This window comes from Drosophila nasuta, chromosome 2R, assembly GCF_023558535.2.
Source record: "Drosophila nasuta strain 15112-1781.00 chromosome 2R, ASM2355853v1, whole genome shotgun sequence".
In the NCBI taxonomy this organism is placed as follows: Eukaryota; Metazoa; Arthropoda; class Insecta; order Diptera; family Drosophilidae; genus Drosophila; species Drosophila nasuta.
In genome coordinates, this window is record NC_083456.1 from 27,142,743 (window position 1) to 27,169,847 (window position 27,105).

At 34.5% G+C, this 27,105-nt stretch overlaps 1 protein-coding gene across 4 annotated transcripts; it reads left to right on the forward strand.

Moving 5' to 3' along the window:
- The first annotated feature begins 93 nt into the window (after positions 1–93).
- Positions 94–26,425, forward strand: LOC132784095 (serine-rich adhesin for platelets). Of its 4 annotated transcripts, none has more exons than XM_060789495.1 (8): positions 94–345; positions 763–1,106; positions 13,922–14,147; positions 15,398–15,509; positions 15,750–16,314; positions 18,224–18,343; positions 23,487–24,062; positions 24,246–26,425. In XM_060789495.1, the coding sequence occupies exons 2-8, from the start codon at positions 1,097–1,099 to the stop codon at positions 25,523–25,525; spliced, it is 2,889 nt and encodes a 962-aa protein (XP_060645478.1). In that variant the 5' UTR covers positions 94–345; positions 763–1,096; the 3' UTR covers positions 25,526–26,425. The 4 variants fall into 4 exon arrangements, with proteins under 4 accessions (XP_060645478.1, XP_060645479.1, XP_060645480.1 ...); XM_060789496.1 differs by having other exon boundaries at positions 94–210; XM_060789497.1 differs by having other exon boundaries at positions 162–177.
- The last annotated feature ends 680 nt before the right edge of the window (positions 26,426–27,105 follow it).

A 27,105-nucleotide genomic window follows, 5' to 3' on the forward strand; every position in this document is an offset into this window, starting at 1 on the left:
ACAGCATACATAAACTTGGCAGTAATTTGTGGTATAGCGGTTAGTATTTTTGGCCATTCGTTATGCGGCCACACTTGCCACCTTGTTTGCAGTAGTCTGCGCGCACTTTACATGAACGCTTGTTGGAACGGTCGTCGGAGTTTTTGTGGCCCTCTTTTGGCATTTTCTTGTGTCGTCGTACGTTAACAAAAAGAGTTTACTTGCAAAATAGTGAGTTTTGTTGGTTATCAAATTGTGAAAATCAGCAGACGCTTGATATTTCGGGCCAATTGCAATAAGGCAATACATATGAAGATGCTTACTTCCATTAGTCTGTGAGATGGCGAAAATCAATAACAAAGCAAAGTAAATAAAACGCAGGCGAAAAGTGCATATACGAAAGTGCGACGACGACGAAAAAGAAGAAGAGCAAATAGCCGAAACGAGCGGCGTTTTGTAGTGTAAATGTTCTGAGTTGAGTGCAATAGCAGGCAGCTTAAAGACAGGCTCAGACACAGACTCAGGAGTTAGTTGAGTTGTTGCAATACACACACATACATACAAGTACAAGTGGATCGACGTCGGGTCGCGTCCGCAAGCCTTTTTTTCGACGTGACGTGAATTTCGTTAAGTGTGCTAGTGTTAGTGTGGTAGTGTGTGTTGTTGTTCTTTTCGCTGCGTCTGCCTTTGCATTTGATTTCGGACTTTTTCATTATACTCTGCTATATATTTGATGATGCCTATGTATATATATTTTAATTAATTCCAATTCTGGTTCTTTAGCTGCGAATAAGGTCAAAATAAAGCACGCAAAAGCGCTTCAATTCTGGGTATTATTATTCTGCTCTAAACAATTTTATAAAGCGCTGCGTGTCACTGTGTGTGAGTGTGAGCCCGCGCGTGTGTCAGTGTGTGTGTGTGTAAACAGAATAAACGCGCGTGATTCATACCTTTAATACACGGCGACGGCAGACAGGAAAAGTCGTTGGCCAGACAGAGACAGCGAGAGACAAGAGAGTTGTCCGTCCATTGAACCGCCGACTGCGACTGCAGCAGTGGCAGCAGCAGCAACGCAATTGCTTCCTGGCAAAACGGCAACCACAACACCAACGACAACATGGACAAAAGTAAGTAAGATGACAAAGAAAGAAAACTAGGAGAGAGAAACATACAACAAAAAAATACATGTTGAAAACTATAAAATTTTGTGTCTTTGCTGCTGCAGTTTTTGTTTTTAGGGTGGGTCCATCTCTGCTTCTTCTTCTTCTTAACATTTATCTATGCGTTTTGCGCTCTCCGTTTTGCACTCGCATTCGCATTGTTGGGTGTGTCACAGGGTGGGCGTTAAAAGTTTTTTTTTTGTTTTTTTTTTGTGTGTCGCCCAAGGACAACGTTCATTGTTGTTGTTGCTAAATGAATTGAGTTCTTATTTAAATGAGAAGCGACAAACGACTTTTAGGATTTTCGCAATCAAAATAAAAGAAATCCAATGAGATACAAAAAAACCGGTTTAACAGTTGTTCTTTGTTTTCTTTATTTTTGTATTTTACTGTTGTGTTAAATAAGAATTTCTTGATGATTTCATAAGCTTGTTTTGTGTTTTGGGTTGCGAACGTGAGGGACGCTCAAAAAGATTTACAATACTAGATCAGAGTAAAAACAAAACAAAAAAAGACAAAGAAAATTAACAGGTAAAAAGTTTTACCTTTTTCATGTAGCACTTTTTTTTTTGTTTGGTTTAATGAGAATTTGCAGAAATTTCTCAGCACATTTGCACAATTAATCATTTCTTATTGTCAAATGTTGGTAAACTTGAAATAGTGCTAAAAAATCTAATTGTTCTCTTCATAATAATATAACAGTCTGTTGCATAAATATGTGTGCGAACGTGATTATTAATTTATGGTCATAATAAATGTGCAAAAGTGTGAATTAAAGAACGAGTTTTAGTTTAACTAAATTTCTGTGCAAAGTGAAATGTTTTGCTATGAAAAATGTTTAGAGACTACAATTAAGGTCTGAAAATGTTAGACACATATTATTTTATTTTACTTTGTTATAAAATGAAGAAGTAAGCAACAAATTAAAGAGACAATATCATTAAATTTAAAGGAAACATTTTATTTTACTTTGACTGAATAGATTTAAACTAATTTTAACTCTAAATTAGTGGAAATTATAAAAAAAATTATTAAGATTATGATCTGCAGAATATTGAAATTATATTGTATATAAATAACTGGGTTTTTTACTATGTTTGCTCATGGGAAAATACCATTAAATGCGAGGGAAATATTTTTGCTATATTTAGTGATAAACTTCCTTCAATATTTAATCTTTTCTTATTCGCAAACAAGTTATTTTTGTTGAGCAATGGTGAATAAGAAATATTTCCCAAAAATTCATAGGAAATACATTTCAGTATTTAACTATAGAGATTTTTTCCTAAATTTAATCTTTAAACATACAAAATGTGACTTATAAAATTGTGTAAAATATGCACATTTAAACAGAGACAAATTCCAATCTGTTGAACAATAGCCGGAAAAGCGCCTTTAACATTTTGCGATAAGAAAAATACATTTTGCATAGACTGTAACGATTGTAGTTACAGGAAAGAGAGAGGAGTCTAGGAGCGATAAGGAAAGGCAAGAGAGTAAATGCCTTAATAAATCTTGGGTTTGGTTTCTTTGTCATTTCCAAGACGGTTTCTTGCATTGTTTATTGTTGTTGTTGTTACGTTTATTGTTGTTATTATTGTTGATGGTTTGCCAGATAATGTAGCTGATTGGTTGCACATTCATTTGATGATGATGCTCCAACGCCAACGTCCCCGCAATTCAATCATAATGTACACAACTTACGTTTCTTACGATGTTTTTTTTTTTGGTGTATTTTCCACTGATGATTTCTTTTGATGAACTGAAATGAAATGCTTTTGTCTGGGTCGCATTTGCATGGCGAACAAAAGACGCAGCAGCTTTCTTCCGCTCTTTAAGTGATTCCATTTTGAAAACTAAAAGTGAAAAATAATAGCAATAATAACACACAAAAGACAGCGAGAGAGAAACACAAAAAACCAAGACCATTAAATGAGCTGATGACCAACAGGAAATGCCCCCCAAAAAAAAAAAAAAACAACACAAACTTGAAATCTTTATTAGCTTCTTGCACAGCTCAAAATGTGGCTTATCAAAATCCACAGCTACAACATGTGGCATATCGTTTGATAAATGAGCTTAAGGCGTTGTCGACTTTATTATTGCGGTGGGTGTGGCCAGATTATTGGCAAATTTCTTTGCTCAACTCAACGCAACTCATTTGCCTACGAAAACTTTCAACGTATTCGAATGAATCATCAGTCATCGAGCTTTGTTTGCTGTGAGTGTTATTGCATTTTTTGCATTGAGTCAGCGGCCAGTTGAATCTCTCTTTCTCTCTCTCTTTTAACTTACTATATTTACTATATAAATAGTTGAAATAAATGCGGGTACTTTTATTTGTTTAGCTGCCTGAAAGTGCTTATCTTATCACTGGCAAAGTTTTTTGGAGCTACTCAACTTATCAGCATTCGTTGGCGACTATTCACAACGCATAAAACTATAGAAGAAAAATGTATCGAGTTTAAGCGACAAAAGAAAAAAAAACTGTGCCAAGTGCAGCCAGAGTTTATCTTGTGCAATATACAAAAGTATCTTTGTATCTGTATCTCGAACTCGATTGTTGTTCAAGTTGTGTTGTGGCTGTCTTATCAGCTGATTGTTTAGGCGTCATTAATTCTGGCTGCAAACAAGCAAGAAAATGCGGGCAAAGCGTCTACCAAGTCATATAAATACTCACAGTACTCACATACACTCACTCACACACTCAAATACACTCACTCGTTGTATATCATTGAACTGATAACGCGGCAACTGAACTCAAGGCCTTGTCTTCATTGCTTCAATAGAGTGCGACTGTCGCAATTGTATAATTGAAACCCAATAAGGGAAGTAACTCTTGTTTATTCTCGTTCAATTCGAGGAATTCTTTTAAACAAATTGAGCACAGTTATTGCACTGCAAAGTAGACACTTTAAATTGCAGTTCATCAAGCAACAAATTGTTATAAAAAAGTGGGGCAAATGACGCATTGAAATTCAGAAAATTGTACAGACAAATATTAATATAAATACTTAAGAAGAATTACTTAAAAATTTAGTCTAATCAGTTTTGTATTTAAATTTTAATTAGTATTTTAAATCACTTAACTAGAAATCTTATGATTCAGCTCAAGTTAAGCAAATCTTATATCTTTTTTTTAATAAAATATGAAATAATTTGCATAGCAAACACAAATGTTATTTTGGGCAAACTCATCTCGAGTCCTAAGCAAACAATTTATAACCACACAATTTCATTTCTAAGTATTATTTTGTTTTGTTTGCAAATCAAATTTGAATTTGAAATTTTTGATATTTTTATAGTAAACTTAACGAGCAACAAATTTAAATCAATTACATTTTATATCCAAATGTTCCATTATATTTTCGAAAACTCTCATCATTAATTTAAAATTTATTACCTCACAATTCCAATTGTAACAATTGCTTTCTTTTGTTCACATTTGTTCTTAAAATTGATATAAAATGATTGAAATAAGAAATTCTAAACTTAAAGATAGTAAATTGAAACCAAGTTAAAAGTGAAATTTGCTGAAATATGGTGAAGCAAAGAAATAAAGAATAGAAATGTAAATTCTTAAGAATAATCCTTTAACAATTGAAGCAAAAGAGTTTTATAAATGAGGGAAGTATTAAAATATTAAATCACTTAAATATAAATCTTATTAAGACACCCTAATTTGAATAAATCTATTATTTTTTAAGTAATACGAAAATAATTTGCAGACCAAAGTTTTATTTTGAATGATTTTTCATCATAAATTATAAATTTATAAGAGCACAAACTTAAAATATTAGAAAATAAACTCTCACTAATAGCAAACATAAAAGACATCAAAAAAGCAAGTAAAACATTTTCCATTTCTTAATTAATTGAACCATATTTATATATATTTAAATAATAGCAAATTTTATCAATTGTTACAATTAAGTTCTTTATACAAGAGGTTTCATTTAAAATGAGTTAAAAATATTAGAAAATAGCGTCCCACAAATAGCAAACATAAAAGCCTTCAATATTTAAATCAATTTTAAAGCAATTAAAGTAATTTTAATTTCCTATTTTATTGAACCATATTTATATTTTTTTAAATAAAACAAAATTTAAGCACACAAACAGAAAACATACAATTTCCATTTTTGATTTGGGGGAACTTGAATCATGAACCACTTTCAATTGTTACAAATACGTTCTTTGAAGAAATTGAAGCAAAGGTTTCATATAAAATGAGCTGAAAATATGTATTTGAAAGCCATTAAAATTTAAATCAATTTCAAAGCGAGCAATGCAAAGCATTTTCCATTGCTTATTTTGGGCAACTTGTATCATAAATCATTAATTTATTACCACACAATTCAATTACAATTGCTTCGCTATAAGTATTTCCTAAACATTCCAGCTAAAGCATTAAATCATTTAAAACGTTCCATTGTAATTGCCCATCACTTTAAAAGCGCTATCAAAAGAAAATGAATAGGAAAACTTTAGATAGGCTTTTCATTTTGTGGGAAATGCATTGCAGTTGTGGAAAATTCAATCAGCGAGTGCCTCTTGCTTGGCAGTTGACCTCTGTGTTGGGGTGAGGCCAATTCAATCAACAAGCACTATAAGCTTATGCATATGTGTGTGTGTTTGTCTGTGTGTGTGTGCTGCCTCGTTTAGTCATTTAATTTTATGGCTGAACACTTTCCATCGTAAAGCATTTTCAATTAAACAGCAGACGCAGCAAATGTATCGAGTCGGGGGAGTAAAAGTCTAACCTTGATAATGAAAAGCATAAGCTACAGAGATGTGGGCGCATTGTTTAATATTTTTGTAGGCATGGCCATGAACGAATGACAAATCACGCTTGGCCATGACTTAATCAAATTGCATGATAACAACTGATAAGACAACTTGCTACATTCTTTTATTTTTTTTTGACAATATTATCGGATCGATTTCAACGCCTTCACGGCGTGATTCATGCATTTGCCTTGTTAATTGGTCAAGTACACAGAACAACAAAAATAAAGAGAGGAAAAAAGGTTTCAGTTACAATATTTTGAGGCTTCTCGTTTACTTTGTTCACAATGTCAACAAAAAAAAATTGCGTTTGCTTTGCATTCGACAGTTTGACACGCAACATTTGCGGTTTCAATTATGGCGACCTTGTCCCTGAACTTTACCAATTATCCGTTACACGACAGTCACGTAAAAGGCCAAAACCCAAGCGAAGCCAAGGTCAGCAAGGTTCAAGGACGAGACAGGACAAAAGATAGGCTGAAAGTGCAATAAATTGGGTTCAGAGTGTTGCATGTGTGTCGCATATAAATGGCTGACAATGACGATTTAATATTTACAATAAAATTCGATTTATTTCTGCAGATATTCTTATTTAAAATTCTGAAACATTGAGAGCTCAATGACAACAATTGATTGCAGGCAATCTAAATTTACTTCTTAATATAGAATTTACGAAATTAGATCACTTTTTATAATATACAAAGTTGTGGGATGGAGTTAAAATTCATTAAATGTTTTAATTAAATTGTAATGCAAAGTTTTAAAATTGGATTCCAGATTTTAAGAAATGCAAAACTTAATTAACTGAGTACTTTAACTTTGAGTACTATTTTAGATTTTTTCATAAGAGTTTAGACTTTTAAAATTTCCAAATCAGACATTAACTAAATATATTTTATGGAATTTCATAACATGCACTTTTATTTCACATTTTAAAACAAATATAAAAACCTTTGGAGACTAATCTTAAATCTTCTTTATGAGCAAAATTTTGGCTACAATATCGAAATGAATAAAATAAATTGTATGATAATTAATGGCAAACAAATTTTATTCAATTTGTAAAATAAATATTAACCTTTGGGAACTATTTGAAATATCTTTGATTGCTGAAGTTTTGACTTGAATTTAAAATTCACAAAACTCGTAACTAATGAAATATATTTAATGGTATTTAACAGCAGACACTTTGAGAACTAATCTTAAATCTCGCTGATGAGCAAAGTTTAAACTTTAAAATTATAAAACATTGCAATAAATAAAATAAATTTTATGAACATTGATGGCAAACAACTTGAATTCAATTTATAAAATAAATATTCAAGCCTTTGAAAACTATTTAAAATCTTTTTGATTGTTCAAGTTTTCGACTTGAATTTAAAAGTCTATACCAGCAATATTTATTAAATATATTTAATGGCATTCAATATCAGACTTTTATAATTTCCTTTTTAAATCAAAAACCTTTGAGAACTAAACTTAAATCTCGCTGAAGAGTAATGACTTTAATTTAAAATTCCAAAACATTGAAATAAAAGTAAATAAATTTAATGAAAATTGAAGGCAAACAACTTGAATTCAATTTATAAAAAAAATATTTAGACCTTTGGGAGCTATTTAAAATGTCTTTTTTAATCTTCCGGTATTGAATATTTCTTGAGCTTCGAAATTGCCATAAATAATAACCATATATACATAGACTTTGCAAGTTTCTAATTGGCAACAAAAGTCACATAAAATAGGCAATGAATTCTGGCCAAGTTTCTAAACTTTTTTGCCCATTGGCATTTACAACTTGATAAAAATCAATAAAACAAATATGTTTGGCAGCAAACGAAACTTTTCAAATTGTTTTTGCGCTGGCAATTTGTGAATTTAATTCACGTAAATTTGTTTTTGAATACATTAGTGTATGTGTTTCCACTTTGCTGAACTTTATTTTCATTTGAAATTTTGTTTGACTTGCGCCCTCTGACCTCAGAAATAAAAAAAACGAGTTACACGCCCTTTCATGTCTTTTTATACGCTTGGAAAGTAAACAAACCGAGTCTTGGAAAGTTGTTAGCATATCTCTTAGAAGTCTAAGACAAATTAAGTGTGTGTATATAGATTTATTGCTCCCAGTCACGCCCCCAACCCACCAAAAATAAAGTAAAACTCACGCAAACGCAATTTAACATTTACGGTTCACATGGCATCAGCAAAAAAGTCAAAGACAGCTAAAGCCAAAAACTGATGGTTAAGCCAATTAGCATGGGATTGTTGTACAAACAGAGAGAGAGAGGGAGAGAAAGAATGAAGGGAGATAGGGAATATATCATTATACACGCACACTCTCAGTCACACACCTACGCAAGGTGTTGGTTGTGTTTTTTTTGTTTTTTATTCCCATTTCGAAAGGTGCTGCAGTTGATCGGGAGGCCGCACCTTGCCAATGGGGCACAAGAACCGGTTTCATGTTGCAAGAAGCAGCAGCAACAGCAGCAGCTGCGTTTTGTTTGTTTGTCAAGCTCCCGGGGCAAGTTGACTGCAAATTGATTCATTTTGAATGCTTACCAAAAGAGTAAGAGTGTGTGTGTGTTCAGCTAGTGGAACTGTGGCTAACACCTCAACAAAAAATAAAAAACGGGCTACTTCGAAAGGTCAATAAATCATTCAATCATTCGCATAAAGTTCAATAATCCCAGCTTATGCTAGTCTGCAATCAAATGGCAACAATCAATTAGTTAACTATTATGAAATTTACCGAAACTTTTTGCATTGTTTCATTCAAATAGTTTTGCTTCGCTTTTGTCTTTTGTATTCTTAATGAACTCTTGAATGAATCTTGAATATTTCATTGTCTGGGAATTTAGTTTTTATTCTTTTCTAAAAGATAAGTTAATTAAATATATTTGTGTGGCTCGTTTAGAAAAATAGAGCGTGACAGAAGCTTTGAAATGACTTTTGATTTGATTTAATTTAAAGTTTGTTCTTTGTTAATGTAATTTTTGAATTTACAAATTTCACTCAAAGTAATATAAAGTATAATATATAATTGTTGCGGTTTAGTAAGAAACTGAGTGGGTTTCATATAGATTCATTATTTAATCATAGTTCTCGTTCTTATATATTTAAATTTGTAATTTATTTACTTCCAAAGCTTGCGCAACAATTTGGTTTCAAGCTATTTAAATTTAAAATTTACATGTATATATATTTTTTATTTTATTAATTTGTTTTCAAGCTATTTAAATTGAAAATTTATGTGATTATATATTTTTATTTTTTTTTTTTTAATTCCAAAGCTTGTAAAAAAATTTGGCTTCAAATTTAAAATTTATTTTTAAGAATAGGTTATTTGTGTTAATTTTAAATTTTATTTTATTAATTTCAAACATGAATTTCTGTAAAGATATATAAATTTCAAATATATTTTAGGTGAATCATTCTATGATTTTTGTTTAATTTTTATTTTAATATTTTTTTTGGAATTTTTCTTTGATCAACAGCTTTGATATTATTTCCTTTATTGAATTATTATTATTTTTATATATTCTAATCAAAAGAATATTTTCATGTTAACTTATTGAATCTTAGAATTGCTTTTAAAGTTCTTATAAAATTATATGATTTTAAAATGTGTTGTAAAATGACTGTTCAGTGATTTTTCCTTGAGTTTGTTTATTTCTTTATTATTAACTCCAATATTTCAAGTGTATTACAAAATGTATTCTTTTAGGTCATAAGCTGTAAATAAAAATTGCTTTATATATAGATGCTCTTCACTGCTTCGTGCTTCATTTTATGGAGTAGATTTCCACCCACTTCGTTTCACATTTTCAATACGAAAATTTGCATATTTTCATGGCGCTTTGACATTGAATTTGCTATTTAAGCCATGTGGAGCTTATCCATTAAAAGCCAAAGTCAACCACTCCCACTTCCCCCCCCTTCGAATCGTGTCGAGTTGACTTTGCTCTTCGTCATTTTCTTCAATTTTTGACACATTTGCACGATTTCCCAGTTGGTTTTTAATATTTTCGCTGTATTTTTCTGTTCACACGACACCGCGTCGAAGTCGAAGTCGCCTCATTTCCAACGTCAGTTGCTGTTGCTGTTGTTGTTGCTGTGGTGGTAGTTTTCACCACTTAATGCTGCAACTTTTCACCATTTCTCAGCATTTAGACGAGGCGCGCCTCATTTCACAAGCAACGTTGTTGTTGTTGTTGTTGTCTGCATGCTTCCCATTCTACAATGTATTATACATAAGTACAGCTCTATCTAAGAGTGTGTTAGTGTGTGTGTATCTGTGTGTGTGTGCTTGTAGTGTATCTTTGTTAGCTGCCTTTTGAGCTTTGTTGTTGGGTTATTAAAGCGCACATTCAGATGCGATGTATGGCCAAAAGAGTGAAAAGCAAAACGCTCGAAAAGAAAGAGGAATAAAACAAAAAACCACAGAAGAGAAAAAGCAAAAAACCACATTAAAGGTTCATTTGGTTGTCGCTTTGTTTGACTTTGGCTTTTGAGCTGTCGCGTAGGTTAAACTGTAACTGAAATACGGCCGTGTTGGCCCAGTTACAAATTGGCGGATACTCAAAGAGACGACGACGACTTTGACGTCTGCCTCGATGAGCAATGCTTGCAGCACTTTTGCCACTTCTTTGCCACTAGTCTGCTCTCGTTCTCTCTCACTCTCTCTCTTTCTCCTTGTCTCTGTCACTCTGTTTGGACTTGTGCAACTTTTAATGCTGTCTGCAAATAAAGTGAAATTATTATGTGCGACACAAAAGCAGCTTTAGATTGCTTTTTAGCTGCTGCCAACTTCAACGTTGGTGGCAAAACCAGCCACAAATGAAAAGCTTTCGACTCGCGAGTAGCACGACATTTAACAGCCGCGCCGCGTCTTAATTGTTCATTATCGATACTACTACGAGTTGGCATCCATTTAGCTATTACACGTCGCTAAACAGCTTAAAGGCTCCAAGCCATTCATTCGATCGGCTCTATGACAATTTCATTCTACTTCATCTCTTATTCTCCCCTCTCTCTCGTCATTCATTCAGACGTCATTTATTAGGCCTTTGCTCGTTCGGCCATAAAAGAAGACCAAACATTATTGACCCATATAAAGTACAACGCATTTACTGATAGTCCTAATAACATCACGTATCATTGGCATTTATTTACTTTTCAAATACCCTGTAATAGTCCAAGAATGGGAAGTATTCTGATTATACTATTTAAGTGTCAGAATAGGAAAGTAAATTTAGTTTAACTTATATTATTCTGACTTTAAGAAATTGTTTAAATTACAGCAGAAAAATATTGATTAGAAATAATATTGTTATTTTTATAAAAGACAACTAAATTAAATATTAAATTGGAAATTAAAATGTATTTATAATTGACCTAATAATACGTCAAACTAATATTTAAATGAGTTCTATTCAAAGGGCGATTTTACATTTAATTTTCTACTTTATCTAGAGAACATTAAATATCAAAACGGAAAAATTTAAAATTCTTATTCGTATTCATTTTTTTATATATTTAATTTTCTTCTTAATTTATAGATATTTCTTTTTAAAATTAAATCCATAAAAATATAAAATTTCAACCGTGTTTGTGGTATATTTTAGTCACTTTTAATTTTTAGTTAATCTCGCAAATGGGATCCATATTGCATTTATTTACATTTTTTTTTTGTCAAATTTATCTTTTGGTTTTTAAAATACATATACTTTATTAAACATAGAAACAGTATTTAAAATAGTTTTCATCTATAATTTTTGGTATATTAATCATACTTGTTTGTTGTATTTTTATTTTTATCTTTAAAATATACTCCATATTCAATATAACATTTTGTTATATTTTTTTTGAGCTTTAAAATATACTAAATTAAATACCTAAACAGTATTTAAAATAGTTTTGACTTGAAATTTTGGTATATTCATACTCTTTTGTTATATTTTTCTTTTTGTCTTTAAAATATACTACATTAAATACCGAAACAGTATTAAATGTTTTCATTTTATATTTTTGGTAGATTCAACATACCTTTTGTTATTTTTTCTTTTCATTTTTAAAATACACTCCATTAAATACCGAAGCAATATTTAAAATGGTTTTCAACATAATTGTTTCTGATATTTTGTATTGGATCTTTAATATACTACATTAAATACCGAAACAGTATTGAATTGTATTCTATTTAAATTTTCGGTATTCAACACATTTTTTACTCTATTAAATACCGAAACAGTATTTAAAATTGTTGTCAACTTAAATTTTTGGTATATTCAAAAAACATCAAACTTTAAGCTTCCTTCCCTGTTTTCATTCAACTGTCTTTGCAGGGTATTTTAAAGCTACAGCTCACTTGATATTATCTTCTTTGCCTGTTCATTTTTTTTGTTGGTTGTATTTTTCACTTCTTGTCAGTTGACAATGTTGTAACGCAGTTTCGTTGCGGTTGCCGGCTTTCAATCTATTCCACCTCCTCCTTCTTGACACGGCTCTGCTAAGCCAATAAACGTTTCTATTTGTGGCTCAGTTTGGGCCACTTTTGAGTAGCGCTGACTCTGTAAAAATGAAACAAACACAGACACATCGTACATCTCGCATATAAGTCAATGAGTCAATCGTGCGGGGGCAGCAACCTCAAATACCAAATACGGATGGTGTTTGTGTTGTTGTAGTTGTAGTTGTTATTTAAATTGGTTCGAAGGCAAGCCAGGCAAGCAAAATGTGACGAGCTTTTGGAGAGCAACAACGCTCAAAAGTAATTATGGTACCGGTATTGTGATTGTTGTTATTATTATTGTTGTTGTTGCATGTATAACGCGCTATATATGAAGTGTTGCCCATGGCATTGTTGTCAATATGCGTCATGACATATTGTTTTGTTTTGTGTTGTGTGTTTTTTGTTTTTGCCTTTTTGCGGTATATAGAGGGAAGTCGACAATAAACGACTGTGAATTGCGCTACGTGTGAATTGCGGACTAAAATAGTCATAATGAATACACATCTACTAGATGGGTGAAGCAAGATTATCAAGATATCTCTCATCTTAACTAAAAATGTAGCTTAAGCTGAGCTTAACTTATGTCTTCCGATTAAGCGAGGAAAATATTGTAATTTTGTAGTTACATTCATTTAATATTAACTTGAATAGAATCTGAAATTATAATTTCTTGTACATATTACAATGAATACTTCAAAAAATAACGAATCATTGAACATTTCTGTACTTGAGTTAAATTAAACTCTTACTCAAATTCTATATGCGATATGCAATCTCAAGTGTCGTATATTTCGATAGCAGATGTGCAAACAAAGTAATATTCATTTTGCAATTAAAATAATATATAAAGCAAATAAATTTGTCACAAAACGTGTACTTTCTTTGGTAGGAAGTGTGGATATAAAACAATTACTCATCATATCAAATACTGAGGTACCAAGCCAAATGACATCACTGCAACGAATGAACAAACGAACAGTTAAATCTCGCGTCACAATTATATGATAAGAATTATGAACGATAGTGAATGAAAATAGCATTCGGAGGTTAACTAATTCAATTGGCTTGGTCAATAGTGGGAGCGAAAAAGCAGTAACCCAATTTGCAACGCCTAGTTATATTAAACATTCCCACTCCGTGCGTAGCTCGACCCAAAAATGGGTGACAAAGAGCGTGTCATGTAACTTTTACTTTTTAAGCATTTTTATTTAACGGTTTTTCAAACAATATGTGAACGTCACGTAGCCAAAAGTGATGGATGGGAGAAGCTTCGTTGCCAATAGACGAGGAGAAGAATTGCGCAATCGAGGGGAGCGGACAATTGTAAATATTTGCACTTGGACAGCGTGCCATTAAAAATGCGCGTGTCCCATATAAGGTTACCCCATTGGCTTACTAACTCGATAGACAAAAACACTCTCACTCTCTCTCTCTCTATCTAGCTTTTAATTCTCTTACTTATTCAATTTATTTCTCTCTTTTGCAGCAATCTGTGCAATAGTGGAATACGAGTATGCAGCTAAGGAGCCAGATGAGCTGGATCTACAGAAGGGTGCCATCATACATCGCATCAAGCAGATGCCTGGCGGTTGGTGGCAGGGCACTCTGAAGGCCAACGGCGTTACGGGCATGTTTCCAGATAATTTTGTGCGCGTCTTGGAGCCGAGCAGCAATGGCAACCACAGCGATGACAGTGCGGCGGTGCAGCTCAGGTTGGTGACGTAATACTGCACAAACACAAAAATCATTAAAAACACTAAAACACAGCCCCAAATGACACTAGCTGAAAAATAGTGATTTCATTTTATTGCATTCGGAAACGATGTTTTGCTGCTGGCAACGAGTTTTAGCTGCAGCTGATAATAAAATTCACTTGTGAAAGAATTTAATTGAAAATTGGATTATGAAATGCGTTTTGATGAAATATAAGAAAAATAGTTGGTCAAAAATTTCAATTGAAGCACATTAAAGCTTTTTTAATTATTTGTAAAATATAAAGTTGCTAGATTTTAAAAACAAAAGCTTTTGTCAAAACTTCAATTGAAGCACATTAAAGCTTTTTTAATAATTTATAAAGTTGCTAGATTTTAAAAACAAAAGAAGCTTTGCTCTAAAACTTCACTTGAAGCACATTAAAGCTTTTTTCATAATTTACAGATTTTAAAGTAAAATTTACTTACTACAAAAACTTTTTAAACATAAAAATATTGAATTGCATAGATACAATAGATAAAAGTATAATGAATGTGACATATAAAGCTATCAAAAAATTGAAGTTTATTAAAGCTTTCAAAGCTATCGAAAGCTCTTATACTATTATTATATTTGCATACTTTATTAACTCCGTAGAATTTTATTGAACTTATATAGAAGAGGGAAGTTATATTAAATTTTTAGTCAAAGCTCATTAAAGTTTTCATAGTGCATTGAAAGCTCTTACACCAAACATATTTGAAATAGTAAAGCTCTATATTTTTATACATTTTTTAAATTATTACTGAAGAAGTACATTTAAATACTAAAGCTCTATATTTTTCTAAAATTTTATTAAAGAAGTATTAAATTTGCACAAAATTAAACGCTCAGACGCATATTTTTGCCTATAATATGATTTTATAATGAGCCATCATCATTAGCGAAGCCCTTGAAAACTTTGAATCATTATTCTTATCACCATAAAAACTGAAAGCTCAATAAATCGAGTCAAATTACAAACTGCGGTTGCCATTTGCTACAGCTAAACATTTGTACTTACACTTGGCACATTTATTAGCGAACTAATTGGAATTTTTCAGCTGTTGTCATTTTTCGTAATCAATTGCAAAAAATTCTCGTACTCGCCGCTCTCTATCACATTTGCCACTCTCTTTATGCGAAATACTTATGATTTGAACTCTCTTCCTTATTTTTTTCGTTTTCGTATTTGTTTTTGTTTGTGTGCGTTTGGCATTTTTGCTCTCAGGGAGAAATCAGCGACATCGAATCGCCGCTGTAAAGTCATCTACAGTTACACACAAGTCAACGACGACGAACTGACGCTGGCCGTGGGTGATGTCATTGAATTCCTAGGGGAGGTATGTGAAATATATATGTATATACTTTGGCCACAGACCACACACACATTCATACACATACATATGTGTGTGTGTGAGTGCCCACAACCCCCATTTAACCTCTTGCCAATAACTAACAACAACTATAGTGTGATGAAAATAACAGAGAATATGAAACTTATTTTGCTTATTCTTCTTCATTTTTTTTTTTTGTTCGCTTTACTCTCTGTGCGGCTTTTGTGCGAATCGCTTGGCATTTAGGTCGAGGAAGGCTGGTGGCGCGGACGTTTGCGCAGCAAAGTTGGCGTTTTTCCTTCAAATTTTGTGCAACATATCGAACCGTCACCGATATTGGCCTCCAAACGGCCGCCAACGATTGGTGCAACGGTCACGACGTCAGCGCTAACAGCCAAGGCGTCCAATATTGCAACAGCAACAACGCCAGCAGCGGCAGCAGCAGCAACCACAACAACAACAGCAGCCACAGCTGCTCCTGCGGCAGTAGCAGCAACAACAACGAAACAGCAAACTAAAAGTAGAGTCACGGCATCAACAGTGGATGCAACAACAGCCGCAGCAGCAGCAGCAGCGGCGGCAGCTGCCACAGCTGCGGTGCCAACGTTACCACCGAAGCCGCAACGCGACTATTGCCGCGTCGAGTTTCCCTATGCGCCGCAGAACGATGATGAGCTCGAGCTCAAAGTGGACGACATCATCAGTGTCATCAGCATGGAGCTGCCCGATAAGGGCTGGTGGAAGGGTGAACTTCGTGGCAAAGTGGGCGTGTTTCCCGACAACTTTGTCAAGCTGCTTGCGCCCTCCGATGGTAAGTGAACAAACAAACAACAACAACTACGAACGATTAATTTTCCCATTCATTTATGCTCACTCACATGAATGCACACTCACACACACACACACACACACACATCTTCTCGCTAGTGAGTTTTGATTTGATCTCGTGTCAATTCATCAAAGTCGCATCGTCTGCATCGTCGCCTCACTTTTTAATTGGTTGTGTCGCCAGTTTTGCATTGTGCAAAATGTCAATATTAGTTGTGTTGACTAATTGAATTCATTTTAAAAAGTATTTCCCCTTTCCTGAACCGTGTGCAGTTAACTCAATGCTACACTTTATCACACCTAAGATAAGATTGTTCAATTTCAAGGAAAGCAAAGCTATCTTGCACCTCGATATGCGGCTAAGCAGAGAGCTTAGTCTAGTCGATAGCTGCAATTGATTCACAACATTGAATTCATTTTATTGGGAAATTAGTGCTTTAAGTGTAATTTTAACCAAGAATCAATCAAAGAAACCATTTTAAACTTATTTTAAGCAGGAGATTTGAAGAAATTTGTTTAAGAATACTTTGCAGAATAATTTAAAGTGATACCAACAAGGAATTTATTAACGTAGTTGTGAATTTTAAGAACTGTCTGTTTAATTTGTTTTTCTTTTTAATTAAAACCAGTGTGGAAGCAATAATATATACTTTATATATCGAAAAATACCAATTTATACCAAAAACTACATCTTCAAATAATACCAATTTATACCATCTTCAAATAATACCAATTTATACTAAAATTTAAACTCATCTTCAAAAAATACCAATTTATACCAATAGTTACACTTGGTATTCAAAGAAAATATCTTTAAAGTAAATCTATCAAGTTTACAATAAGACAACTTGATCATAAACATTCTGAAGCATAAGTTAAGTAAAGTGTATTGCTAAATACTTAATAATAAACTCATTACTTGAGATGAGTAGTTGCAATAGTGCACTCAGTAAGAAAAACTTTTATGTGTTTCTAACGTCAATGTTCTAGAATCTAAATTGTCAATTTATAAGCTGATAAGCTTTCGCCTATATACTTCTATTTCCGTTTTAATGGGATTATAGTTTGTTTACAGATTGTGTGTGTTATGAAATTGTAACTTTTGGACTTCCCAACACACACTCAAAAGAAATATTTCCTATGCATTACACTGAATGCACTCCAAGAATCACACACACCACATCACTTCACATCACATCACGCAGACAACATCCAGACAATTCACAATTGATTTCTTCAATATTATAATGCCCGAGTCATGCAATGCAACATCCCATTTTGAACGTGCCATATAGTAATCGCCTCATCGTCATCGCCATCGACATATCGATTTATATTTATGTTGATTATTACTTGCATTTTGTTGAACGACTTTTATTGGCATTTTGTTTACGTTTCACTATCGCTCTTATGACTCTTTTCTCTCATTTTATTTACTTTATATCTTGATTTGTTGTCGTTTTTCTTTCTCCTCTTACTCTTGTATGCATATTGTATTGTATTGTACATATCTCTATATACGTATACTACTATATGACTTGATGTCTCTCGTTGTCTCTCTGTGTAATTTTCCTCTACACTTTTCTCCTTCTTTTCTTCTTCTACTACTACTGCTCCACTGCTCCCCCCACTCCTCGCTCCTCTCCACAATATTTCGTGTGTAATAAAAAAAAACTCTTCATTGCAACGACAACGACGGCAACAACTACAACAAACACATCCACACACTCTCCACTCTTTGACTCTCCACACTCTCCACTCTCTACTCCACAATCCACACTCCTCACACTTTTGGACTCCTCACACTCTTTACTCCTCACACTTTTGACTCCACACCACCAACCAAAACAACAACAACAACCACAACACTGTGTGCACCGATGTTCCGGCAGCGCCTCTGCCACCGCCGCCTCGTCCCCGGCCACGATCACGCTATGGCATTGGGGGACCGCAACGCGGCGGCTCTTTCGAGTTCTTGGGCGCTCGTATGGCCAGCTTTATCACCACGATTTGTATGTAAACGAGTTTTTCCAGTGAAACAACAAAAACGACGACGACCAGGCAGCTACCAACAACAACAACAAACAGCAAATGGCAGCGCCTGAGGCTTAGTTTTTCTTTCTTTTCTTTTTTTCGTTTTCTTTCATTCGTTTTTGGCCAGTTTTCATTTTCCTTTCTCCTCCGGGTGCGCCCCCGGGAGGGGCGTGAAATGGAAAATTTGCTTTGGCTCTTTTTGGCCATGTTCATAATTTCTATGATTTATTTTCTGTTTTCATTATTACACTCGCATTTATTCGGCTTTCTTTGGCGCCGGCTACAAAAAAAATTGCTCTCTAAAATTTTGTTGGCGTCTGCTCTGGCGAGAAAAGTCTCGGGAAATCGCACAAATGAAGCTGCTTGGCGTCGATTTCCTTTGCAATTGCAATTGCAATTGCGGTTTCGCTATTTGTAGTTTTTTTTTTGCTTTTAGTTATCATTTTGCATGGCGAATAAAAACTAGTTTTCCATTTGGTTGTTTACATTTATTATGATCGTTTCTGCCTTCTAGCGATTTTTCGTAGCGGTTTCTGCGCTGTTTTAAACGCTTGACAGTCGCTTGACTTAGTTTTGCTTGCTGTCATTTTTATTTTTTTGGTTTTTTGCATATTGACATTCATGTTGACTCAAATGATGTTGATCTGAGTCTGAGTTGTGTTGCATACTTTGCGGTTGTGATTTTAAATAAATATTTACCGGAGAGTCTGTTTGCATTTAATTGTTGACTTTGCATTGCTTATTTTGCGGTTTATGCACATTCAAGCGGCTCTATAATTTAAACGTGCAGCTTGAACGCCTCAACAAAACTCCATTTATACGTAGTTTCCATTAACGTTTGCAACGCTTTTTTTCTCCTCTCTCTCTGGCATAATCACATAAATTATCAGCTTACAACTTTATCGAGCATGGTTTTTTCTGCATTCTATTTGAACTGTAATCTTATAAAGTATTGAGAGGCAATTTTCGAGTCTTGAAATAACTACAATTTTTTATTAATCAATAATAATAATATTTGTAACTTTAAATTTTAAAGAATTATCAGCCAACTGTTTTCGTTTGAGTATCTCAAAAGTTAAGGATAACATTCCATCACCAAATACTTAACATTTATAAGCAATTTTCGAGGGCTGAACTACTTTACATTTTTAATAACAAATAATACAATATCTGTAACTTTGAATTTTTAACGCCATTTCCATTTAAATGTGTCAAAAGCTATGGAAAACATTCCATTAACAATACCTAAAGTTTTACTCTTCAGATCTCTTATATTTATTAACATACATAATAATCAATTTTTGAGTGTGGAAACTGTTTATTATTTTCATTACAAATGATACATTGTATTTATAAGAATTTTCAGCACTCACTTTCAATTTAAATACTTCATTTTTTCAGAAAGAAAATATTTTATTGAAAATACTAAAAAATTTGCAGATCTCTTATATATTTATAAACATTATAATAGGAAACTTTAAAACCGAAATAACTAAAACATATTACATAAAGTTTTTACAATATTTTTACACTAACTTCTATAATCATAAATTTAAAACTAGAGTTAAATGTTTGACATTGAAGTCAGGCCCTGAATTAATTGTCAATAATCAATGCTGATGTAATCTATGTAGAGTAAAGAGTATTTGGCATTCGTTGCACTGAATTCGACTTGCATATAAATCAAATTTTTACGAGCTGTGCATTTGCTATTGCCTTTTGTCAACGTCGCAGTTCCACAGTCGCAGAAACAAAAACAACAACAAAGACAAAAACACCTTCGACACAAAAACCACAAGAACAACAACAACAACAGCAACAACAAAGTTGAGCAGTAATATTAAAATATAAATATCAGTTGTTGTAACTGGTTTTCTGCTACGTTTATTGTTTTTTGTTGCTGTTAATACAAAATATTTGTGCCATGCTCTTTTGTTATGCTTCTCTTTGGCACTCTCTTAGCTCATTATTAGGCTAAGGTTAATGATCATTGTGGTTAGCATTAAGTTTTGCTTGTTATGATGAGCTGAACTTCATTATGGGCGCACATTAGCGGCGATTATCAAGAGACGAGCCCCGAACACAACAAAAGCGCGCTTCGCTTGTTGTTGACTTCCCCCTCTCTTTACCCCCCTCTTATTCCCATTGTGTGCTGCTCCATTGTCTTAGCAAATGTTGCCAGAGAGCGCAACTCAAGTGTCTCTCTCTCTCAGACTCTCACTTCATTCTCGCTCTCTCTCTCTTGGTATTTGTGTTTCTCGTTCGTACCTTTGCCAGCAATTTTGTTTACCTTTTTGGCTCAGTACGTTTTGATTTCTTGACCATTTACGTTATTGAAAACATTTTTGGTGCGGCAGACAAAGTTTTTTTGTGGTTCTTCTCTCGGTATCGGTATCGTTGTTGTTCTTTCTTTTTTTTACTTATTTTTTCATTATTTATTATTTCGCTTTGGTGGTGCGTGTGCTACAATTACCGTTCTTGCGGTTCTCTTTCACGGCTTTTTGCCAACTGCAATTGCACATTACACATTTGCCACATGGCCCACAAAAAAATGAAGAAAAAGAAAAAGAGTTTACATTCACTAATTGGCAAACGCAGTGCTGGGACTCTTCAGAGTTGTCGCCTAAACATATAATTATCAAATACAGACGTGTGTGAGTGTGATTGTGTGTGTGTGTGATTAATGATTAAATTGTTAAGAGCTGAAAAAGTTAAAACGCAACGCAGTCATCATTAAATTAAAACGGGCAACCCAAGTTTGTTGCCTAAGTCTTTCGTTTTGTGATTGTGTACGCATCGGCTCGACTCGACTTGCCTCGGTTTTGCCTGCTGGCAACAACAACAATGACAACACTCAATTACTCAATACTTAAAAACATAAAAAATAAATAGATAAAAATATATATGTATTAAATTCCAATTCGCGCGCCACATTCAAAATTGTTGTTGCTTTTGCTTGTTTGTCATTTGGCAGCAGTGAAAGTCGTTGGCGCATTCGTTTTTCTTTCTTTTTTTTTCTGGTGTTGTTGCCATTTTTGCAATTATCAACGGCTTTGGCCAACTTGTCTATTCTATGGCAAACTTTGTGTTGTCTTTTGTTGTCAGTTGGCCATTTGCTGTCTCTCTGTTTTGTTGTGATTTGTTGTTATTTCATTCACTTGACCTTTACACATTTAAACGTTACTCAATCACTGTTGTTTGCTTTGATTTCTGTTGCCATCACCATTTATTGGCGTTTATTTATGTGTGTCTATGTCTGCATGCGCCTGTCGTTTGCTCTTTTGTCGCTTCGTGTCATAGAGATGACAGTGAAACGGGAATGGGATTGGGAATGGGGCGTGTCGATGATAGGACGAACAGAATGAGTTTGCAAATATGGCATTTGCTTGAGAGCAACACTTGATGTTCAGATGCGAGAGAGCTTACAGGAAATGGCAAGAAATTTGTTGTAGTAATAATCGTAGGAAACATTATGAAAATGTTGAGGTCATTATGATGAAGAAAAAACTAATTAAATTTGTTTATAATGGGTTTATTCATTTGCCAGGTATTAGACAATCGTATGTAATATATTTAAAAATGATGTAATATATAAAAAAAAAAAATAGGCAAAGAATAATTAATAAAAAATGTTATAAGAAATTAAGGTGTAAATTCATTTTAAAATAAAAACAAACCAATTTTAGAAGAATAGCAGAAGAATATAAAAGAAAATGAAGTTTAACTGAATCATTTCAAGCACTAATAAACGCTTTAACTATAAATTATCAAGATTATATGTTTATTTTTATTGTTTTAGTGTGGCATTAAGAATAAAGAAATTAAATTCTTCAAAAAATTAGTTGAACACAAAATAATTAAGAATGATTCACTAACAGTTTTTCCTGAATGGGAATACGAATCTAGAATCTCAGTATTGTTGTGAGTTTATCTATCTATAGATTATCAAGATTACATATACTTCTTTTTTATTTTAGTTCGACATTATGTCAATTTAATTAAGAAGAATGAAAACTGATTCACATCAAGAACTACCAACACATTGGTTGCTTTATTTTAAGGAAATTAATTGAGAAGAAGTTTTCAATTATCTTTCAGTTTTTCCTAAATAGGAAATAAGTACACCGAATCTCAGTATTGTTATCAGTTTATTTATCAATACATCATCAAGATTATATAAAATCGTTAATTAATTTTAGCTTGACATTAGTTTAACTAAATCATTTGTTATTTAGTTTTAGGGAAATTAATTGAGATAAAGTTTTTAATGCTCTAACAGTTTTTACTGAATGGGAAATAACTAAATAAGAAATAAGAGTCTCATAACTGTTATAGGTTAATCAATCTAAAAAATGTCAAGATTATATTTAATTATTTATTTGCTTTAGGTTGACATTATATAGATCAAATTAAGAAGAATGAATTCTACCTAAAAGTAGTTTGATTGAATCAATCGTTGCTTAATTTTAGGAAGTTAATGGAGATTAGGTTTTCGATTCAAAAATAAGTATGAAAAGTCTCAGTATTCTCTATAGATTAGCAAGATTATATTTGACTACACTTTAGTTGTATATATTTTCTATTCCTTAGTTGTGTTTATTCATTGTAAATGTCGTGACACGCTGTCGTCGCTTGTAGTTCGGTTGTAGCTTGTGTTTTGTGTTGTGTCGTTTGCATTGTACGTTAACGCTCCTACGCTTGCGCTTTTGTTTGATTTCCATGTTAATTTATTGACATTTGGCAACAGTTGAGCAGTTGAGCAGCAGCGAAACTAGTTTGTTGTTTGCATTAACTCTCAGCTCAGCTCTCAACTCAGCTGTTGTCATTCTTAGCGTTAGTCACGCCAACAACAAAAAAAAACAGTGCTCGAAGTGCGCGCGACGTGCTCATCATTTAATAATAAACACAACTTGACTGAGCTCAACTCAAGACGCAAGCCTTCAATCGACTTGAGTTGAGGAACTTGAGCTTGTGAAGTGTGCGTAGTGTAATTGTTAAAAGAAAAAAGCAAAAAAGCGCAACCCACACACACACACCCAGCGATTAAAAATACCAAATGCCATTGTTTACGATATTAACTATGCGTTTCTCTCTCTCTCTTTCTCTGTGCCCTTTTTGCAGTCGCGCCCATTAACGAACCAGCCGCAGTAACCACGCAGCAGCAGTCACAGCGCAAGATCAGCAACACGAGCCACATGACCACAACGAATGCCAACAACAGCAGCAGCAGCAGCTCGACCACCACGACGGTGACGCAGCAGCAGCAGCAACAACAACAGCAGCAGAGCAGTGCTTCAACCACATCGAAGGTTTACATCAAGAAGACGAGCAACAACAGCAGCAGCTCGTCGACATCGGCGGGACGCAAAGAGAGTTTCGGATCGCGCGATTCCCTCAATGATATACTCAGCGAAACGGGATTGCCCATCGGCACTGTTGCCGCCCAACGTAAATCGTTGGAGAACAAGAACCTGGATCTAAGCAAACTGCCCGGCAGCAAGCAAAGCAGCAACACAACCTCAACAGCAACCACGATAACAACAGCAACATCAGCAACTACTAACAATACTTCAACATATGCAGAACTGCGCAAGAGCCTGGACAATATGGATGAAAAGATCAAGTCACCGCCACCGCCGGTGCTTGGCAAAAAGCCCAGTGTGCCGCTTAAGAAAACGCCCACGGGCAATGTCACAGGTTAGGCCATAAATCGTGAAATTTATTTATGACGTCGTCTGTGGGCTACAGCTATAAATAAAGCCAGACTCCCGATAAGCCGATGCATGACTCGATATATTCATCGACCACAAACGACGCATAAACTCAAATTATTTTAACTCTCAATCATAGTACTAAACTGCTTTCAATTTCATTTTGCAGGTCACATTCTGAGCGGTGGCATTAAGAAAAAGAGCGGAGCGGACAGCAAACTAACCAGCGCCATGTCGCATGATGTTTCTGATGGTTTGGCTGGCAGTAAATTGATTGGAGGACAATTGCCAGATGCTGGAGTTGCAGGCAATGTGGTGATGAGACGTGCTGCCACAATTGCTGTGGAGGATACGGACTTTGATCGCGTGGAACGCGGTTCGATACTGCAGGATATGCGTGCTGGTCGCGTCAAGGCGCCCAAACGTCGTCCGCCCTCGGCGGCAATCAATGTGCTCGGCGAGAGCAACAACAATTCGGTGTATGTGAATGGCAGCGGCATGGCGAGCAGTGCCAGTGAGCTGAGCGAAGATGGTGGCCAAGGCAAGCAGGCGACTGCTTCCTCGGATGACAATTCAACGGGCGAAGAGCCGCAACTGGTGAAGCCCAAGCCAAGGGATTGGGAGAAGCAAAAGGCGCCGTGGATGGAAGAGTTGAAGGCATCGCAGGTGGGACGCAAAAAGACCTCACCGAATGTGGAGCCACGTGGTGGCGCTGTCTCTGTGGCTGAGCGCACTTCCAAGCTGTTTGCCAGCGAACAGGTGACGGCAACATCCAGTGTGTTGACCACCAGCGCCACGAGCAGCACCACCAACAACACCACAACTAGCAGCAGCAGCAGCACGAGCAATGCAACGACAGCAACACGTGTGCAATCGAGTGCGGTGACCTCTTCGAGCATTATGCAACAGTCGATGATTGTCGAGAGCAGCAGCAGCAGCAGCAGCCAAAGGAAAGAGTCCAACAGCAGCAGCAGCAGCAGTCAAATCATCAGCACCAGCAACAGCAATCACAATGATGCCATCATGTCAAAGAGTATGTCAGCAGCGAAACTGACAAACCCAACAGCAGCAGCAGCTCCAACACCAGCTTCGGCAGCTGCCAGCAGCGATGAGGAGTCACGTGTGGTGCGACCAAACAGTCTATCGATACGCAATCGCAGCGTTTCGCCGCTGGTGAAGACCACGAACGAGAAGAGCAACAATCTGAGTGCTCACGATGGTTCAACTCAAATGCAAAACAATCATCATCAGGCAGCAGCAGGAGCAGGAGCAGAGTCAACGCCACGAGTGCAACAGCTCGAGGGTCGTGTGGACAAGTTGGAGGCGATGGTGCTGACGCAACAGCGCACGATCGAGGAGCTGGTCCGAACGCTGCGAGAGGAGACGGAGCGTGTGAAGGTGCTGCGAGGCGAACTGGATAAATATGCGCAGTGCGTGACGCAAGTTTGAAGCAACAACAACAACAACTAACAACTACACACAACGAGTTCAACTCAGTTTCCACCCCTTCACCTCCTCCTCCTACCTACTTCATACATAGTTCATAGTCGTGCTTGCACTTTGATTATTGTTTTTGTTGTGGCCCGCTTAGCTGTGCGATTAGATTTCTGTAGTTAAAGTCAATTTTAGCTAGCTTTAATCTATATCTATATCTATATCTATATATTTGTATCTAGTATATATGGTTTCTCCCAAAAACTGTGGCATCATCACGATACCGAATACAAAACACATTCCAATGCTTGTCAAACTGTGTGCGGCAAACCAAGACAATCCCAACATACTTTATATAGAAGAAAACACTCTACTACAACTTTGTACTTATCAGCGATAACCTGAAGAGCCAGTTCAACATGCAGAGCTGCCGCTTTCTTTTACATTTACAATTCTTATCTATATCATATATGATTATTATTATGTTATATTGATAATTTTTGCCATTTTGTTTTAAAGCAAAAACCATAACTAAAGTTGGTATAACAAATTGCATGCAGTAACTGTTTCTTTCAGTTTCAACATATTTTTGATAAGTATTTTTACAAACAAAAAAAAAACATTTTCGATAAACTTTGTGGGCATTGTGTGATTATTTCTTTTAAATGAGCTGCGCTTTAGCATTTAGCATAAGCATAATTCAATTACAGTTTGTTTTGTTCATATGATTATGATTATTATTATTTTAATGATGTATTAAAGTTATGAAAAAATTGTACTATAAAATACTACTAAAACAAAAGTGGAAAACATATAAAAAACCCATAAACATATATTATACGAGTAAATAAATAAAGTTCGATGAAGTTGCCGTAAGCGTTAAGTAATCCAAATAAATAACTAAATATTATATACTTAAATGTTTTTGTTTTCGATTTTTCTTTTCTAATGCCATCATATCATCATGTCAACTAACTAAAAAAATTCATATCATAACTGAAATTCCCAAATTTGCAATTTTGATACACATACTAAAATACCCTATCATATAATCATTAAATGTCTAGAACTGTAGATGATTAGCATAGTGTTCACCTAGTGACATTTTAAAATTATCACCAACCATCTAATAAATGGCTTTCAATTCTTTTCCGATACAGACAGCAAACACGTCGTGGGAAATTTGATAATTGGATGTTCTGAAGCAACAATTACAATCTAATGTACAGCTATTCCTTTTCATTTTGTGATAAGCTATTTAATTCCAATACAAGTATTGTGCATTTTTGAAACGTTAAATCATTGAAACGAACAATATAATAACGGCTATAGCTAGGCAATAAGCGTAAACATAAAATCCCTCAGCCCAATTACTAGCGAAATGTTGCAATTGATTTTGATAATATCGCATTTAATATTGCTTGTAAATACTGTAAATCGATATGGCTTGATAATAAATATGAACGAATGACTTAATCGCATATTAATAATAGAATTGATAAATCAAAAACATGTGCATATTTAATTTTAACCTTCTTGTCATTAACATTGCGTCACATTCACGATTAAAATGCGCGCCTACAGCAAAAGTTATC

Coding starts and splice junctions, on each gene's coding strand:
- LOC132784095 (XM_060789495.1), top strand. Junction 15,510..15,749: donor TCATTGAATTCCTAGGGGAG/GTATGTGAAATA, acceptor CTTGGCATTTAG/GTCGAGGAAGGCTGGTGGCG. Junction 24,063..24,245: donor GCCCACGGGCAATGTCACAG/GTTAGGCCATAA, acceptor TTCATTTTGCAG/GTCACATTCTGAGCGGTGGC.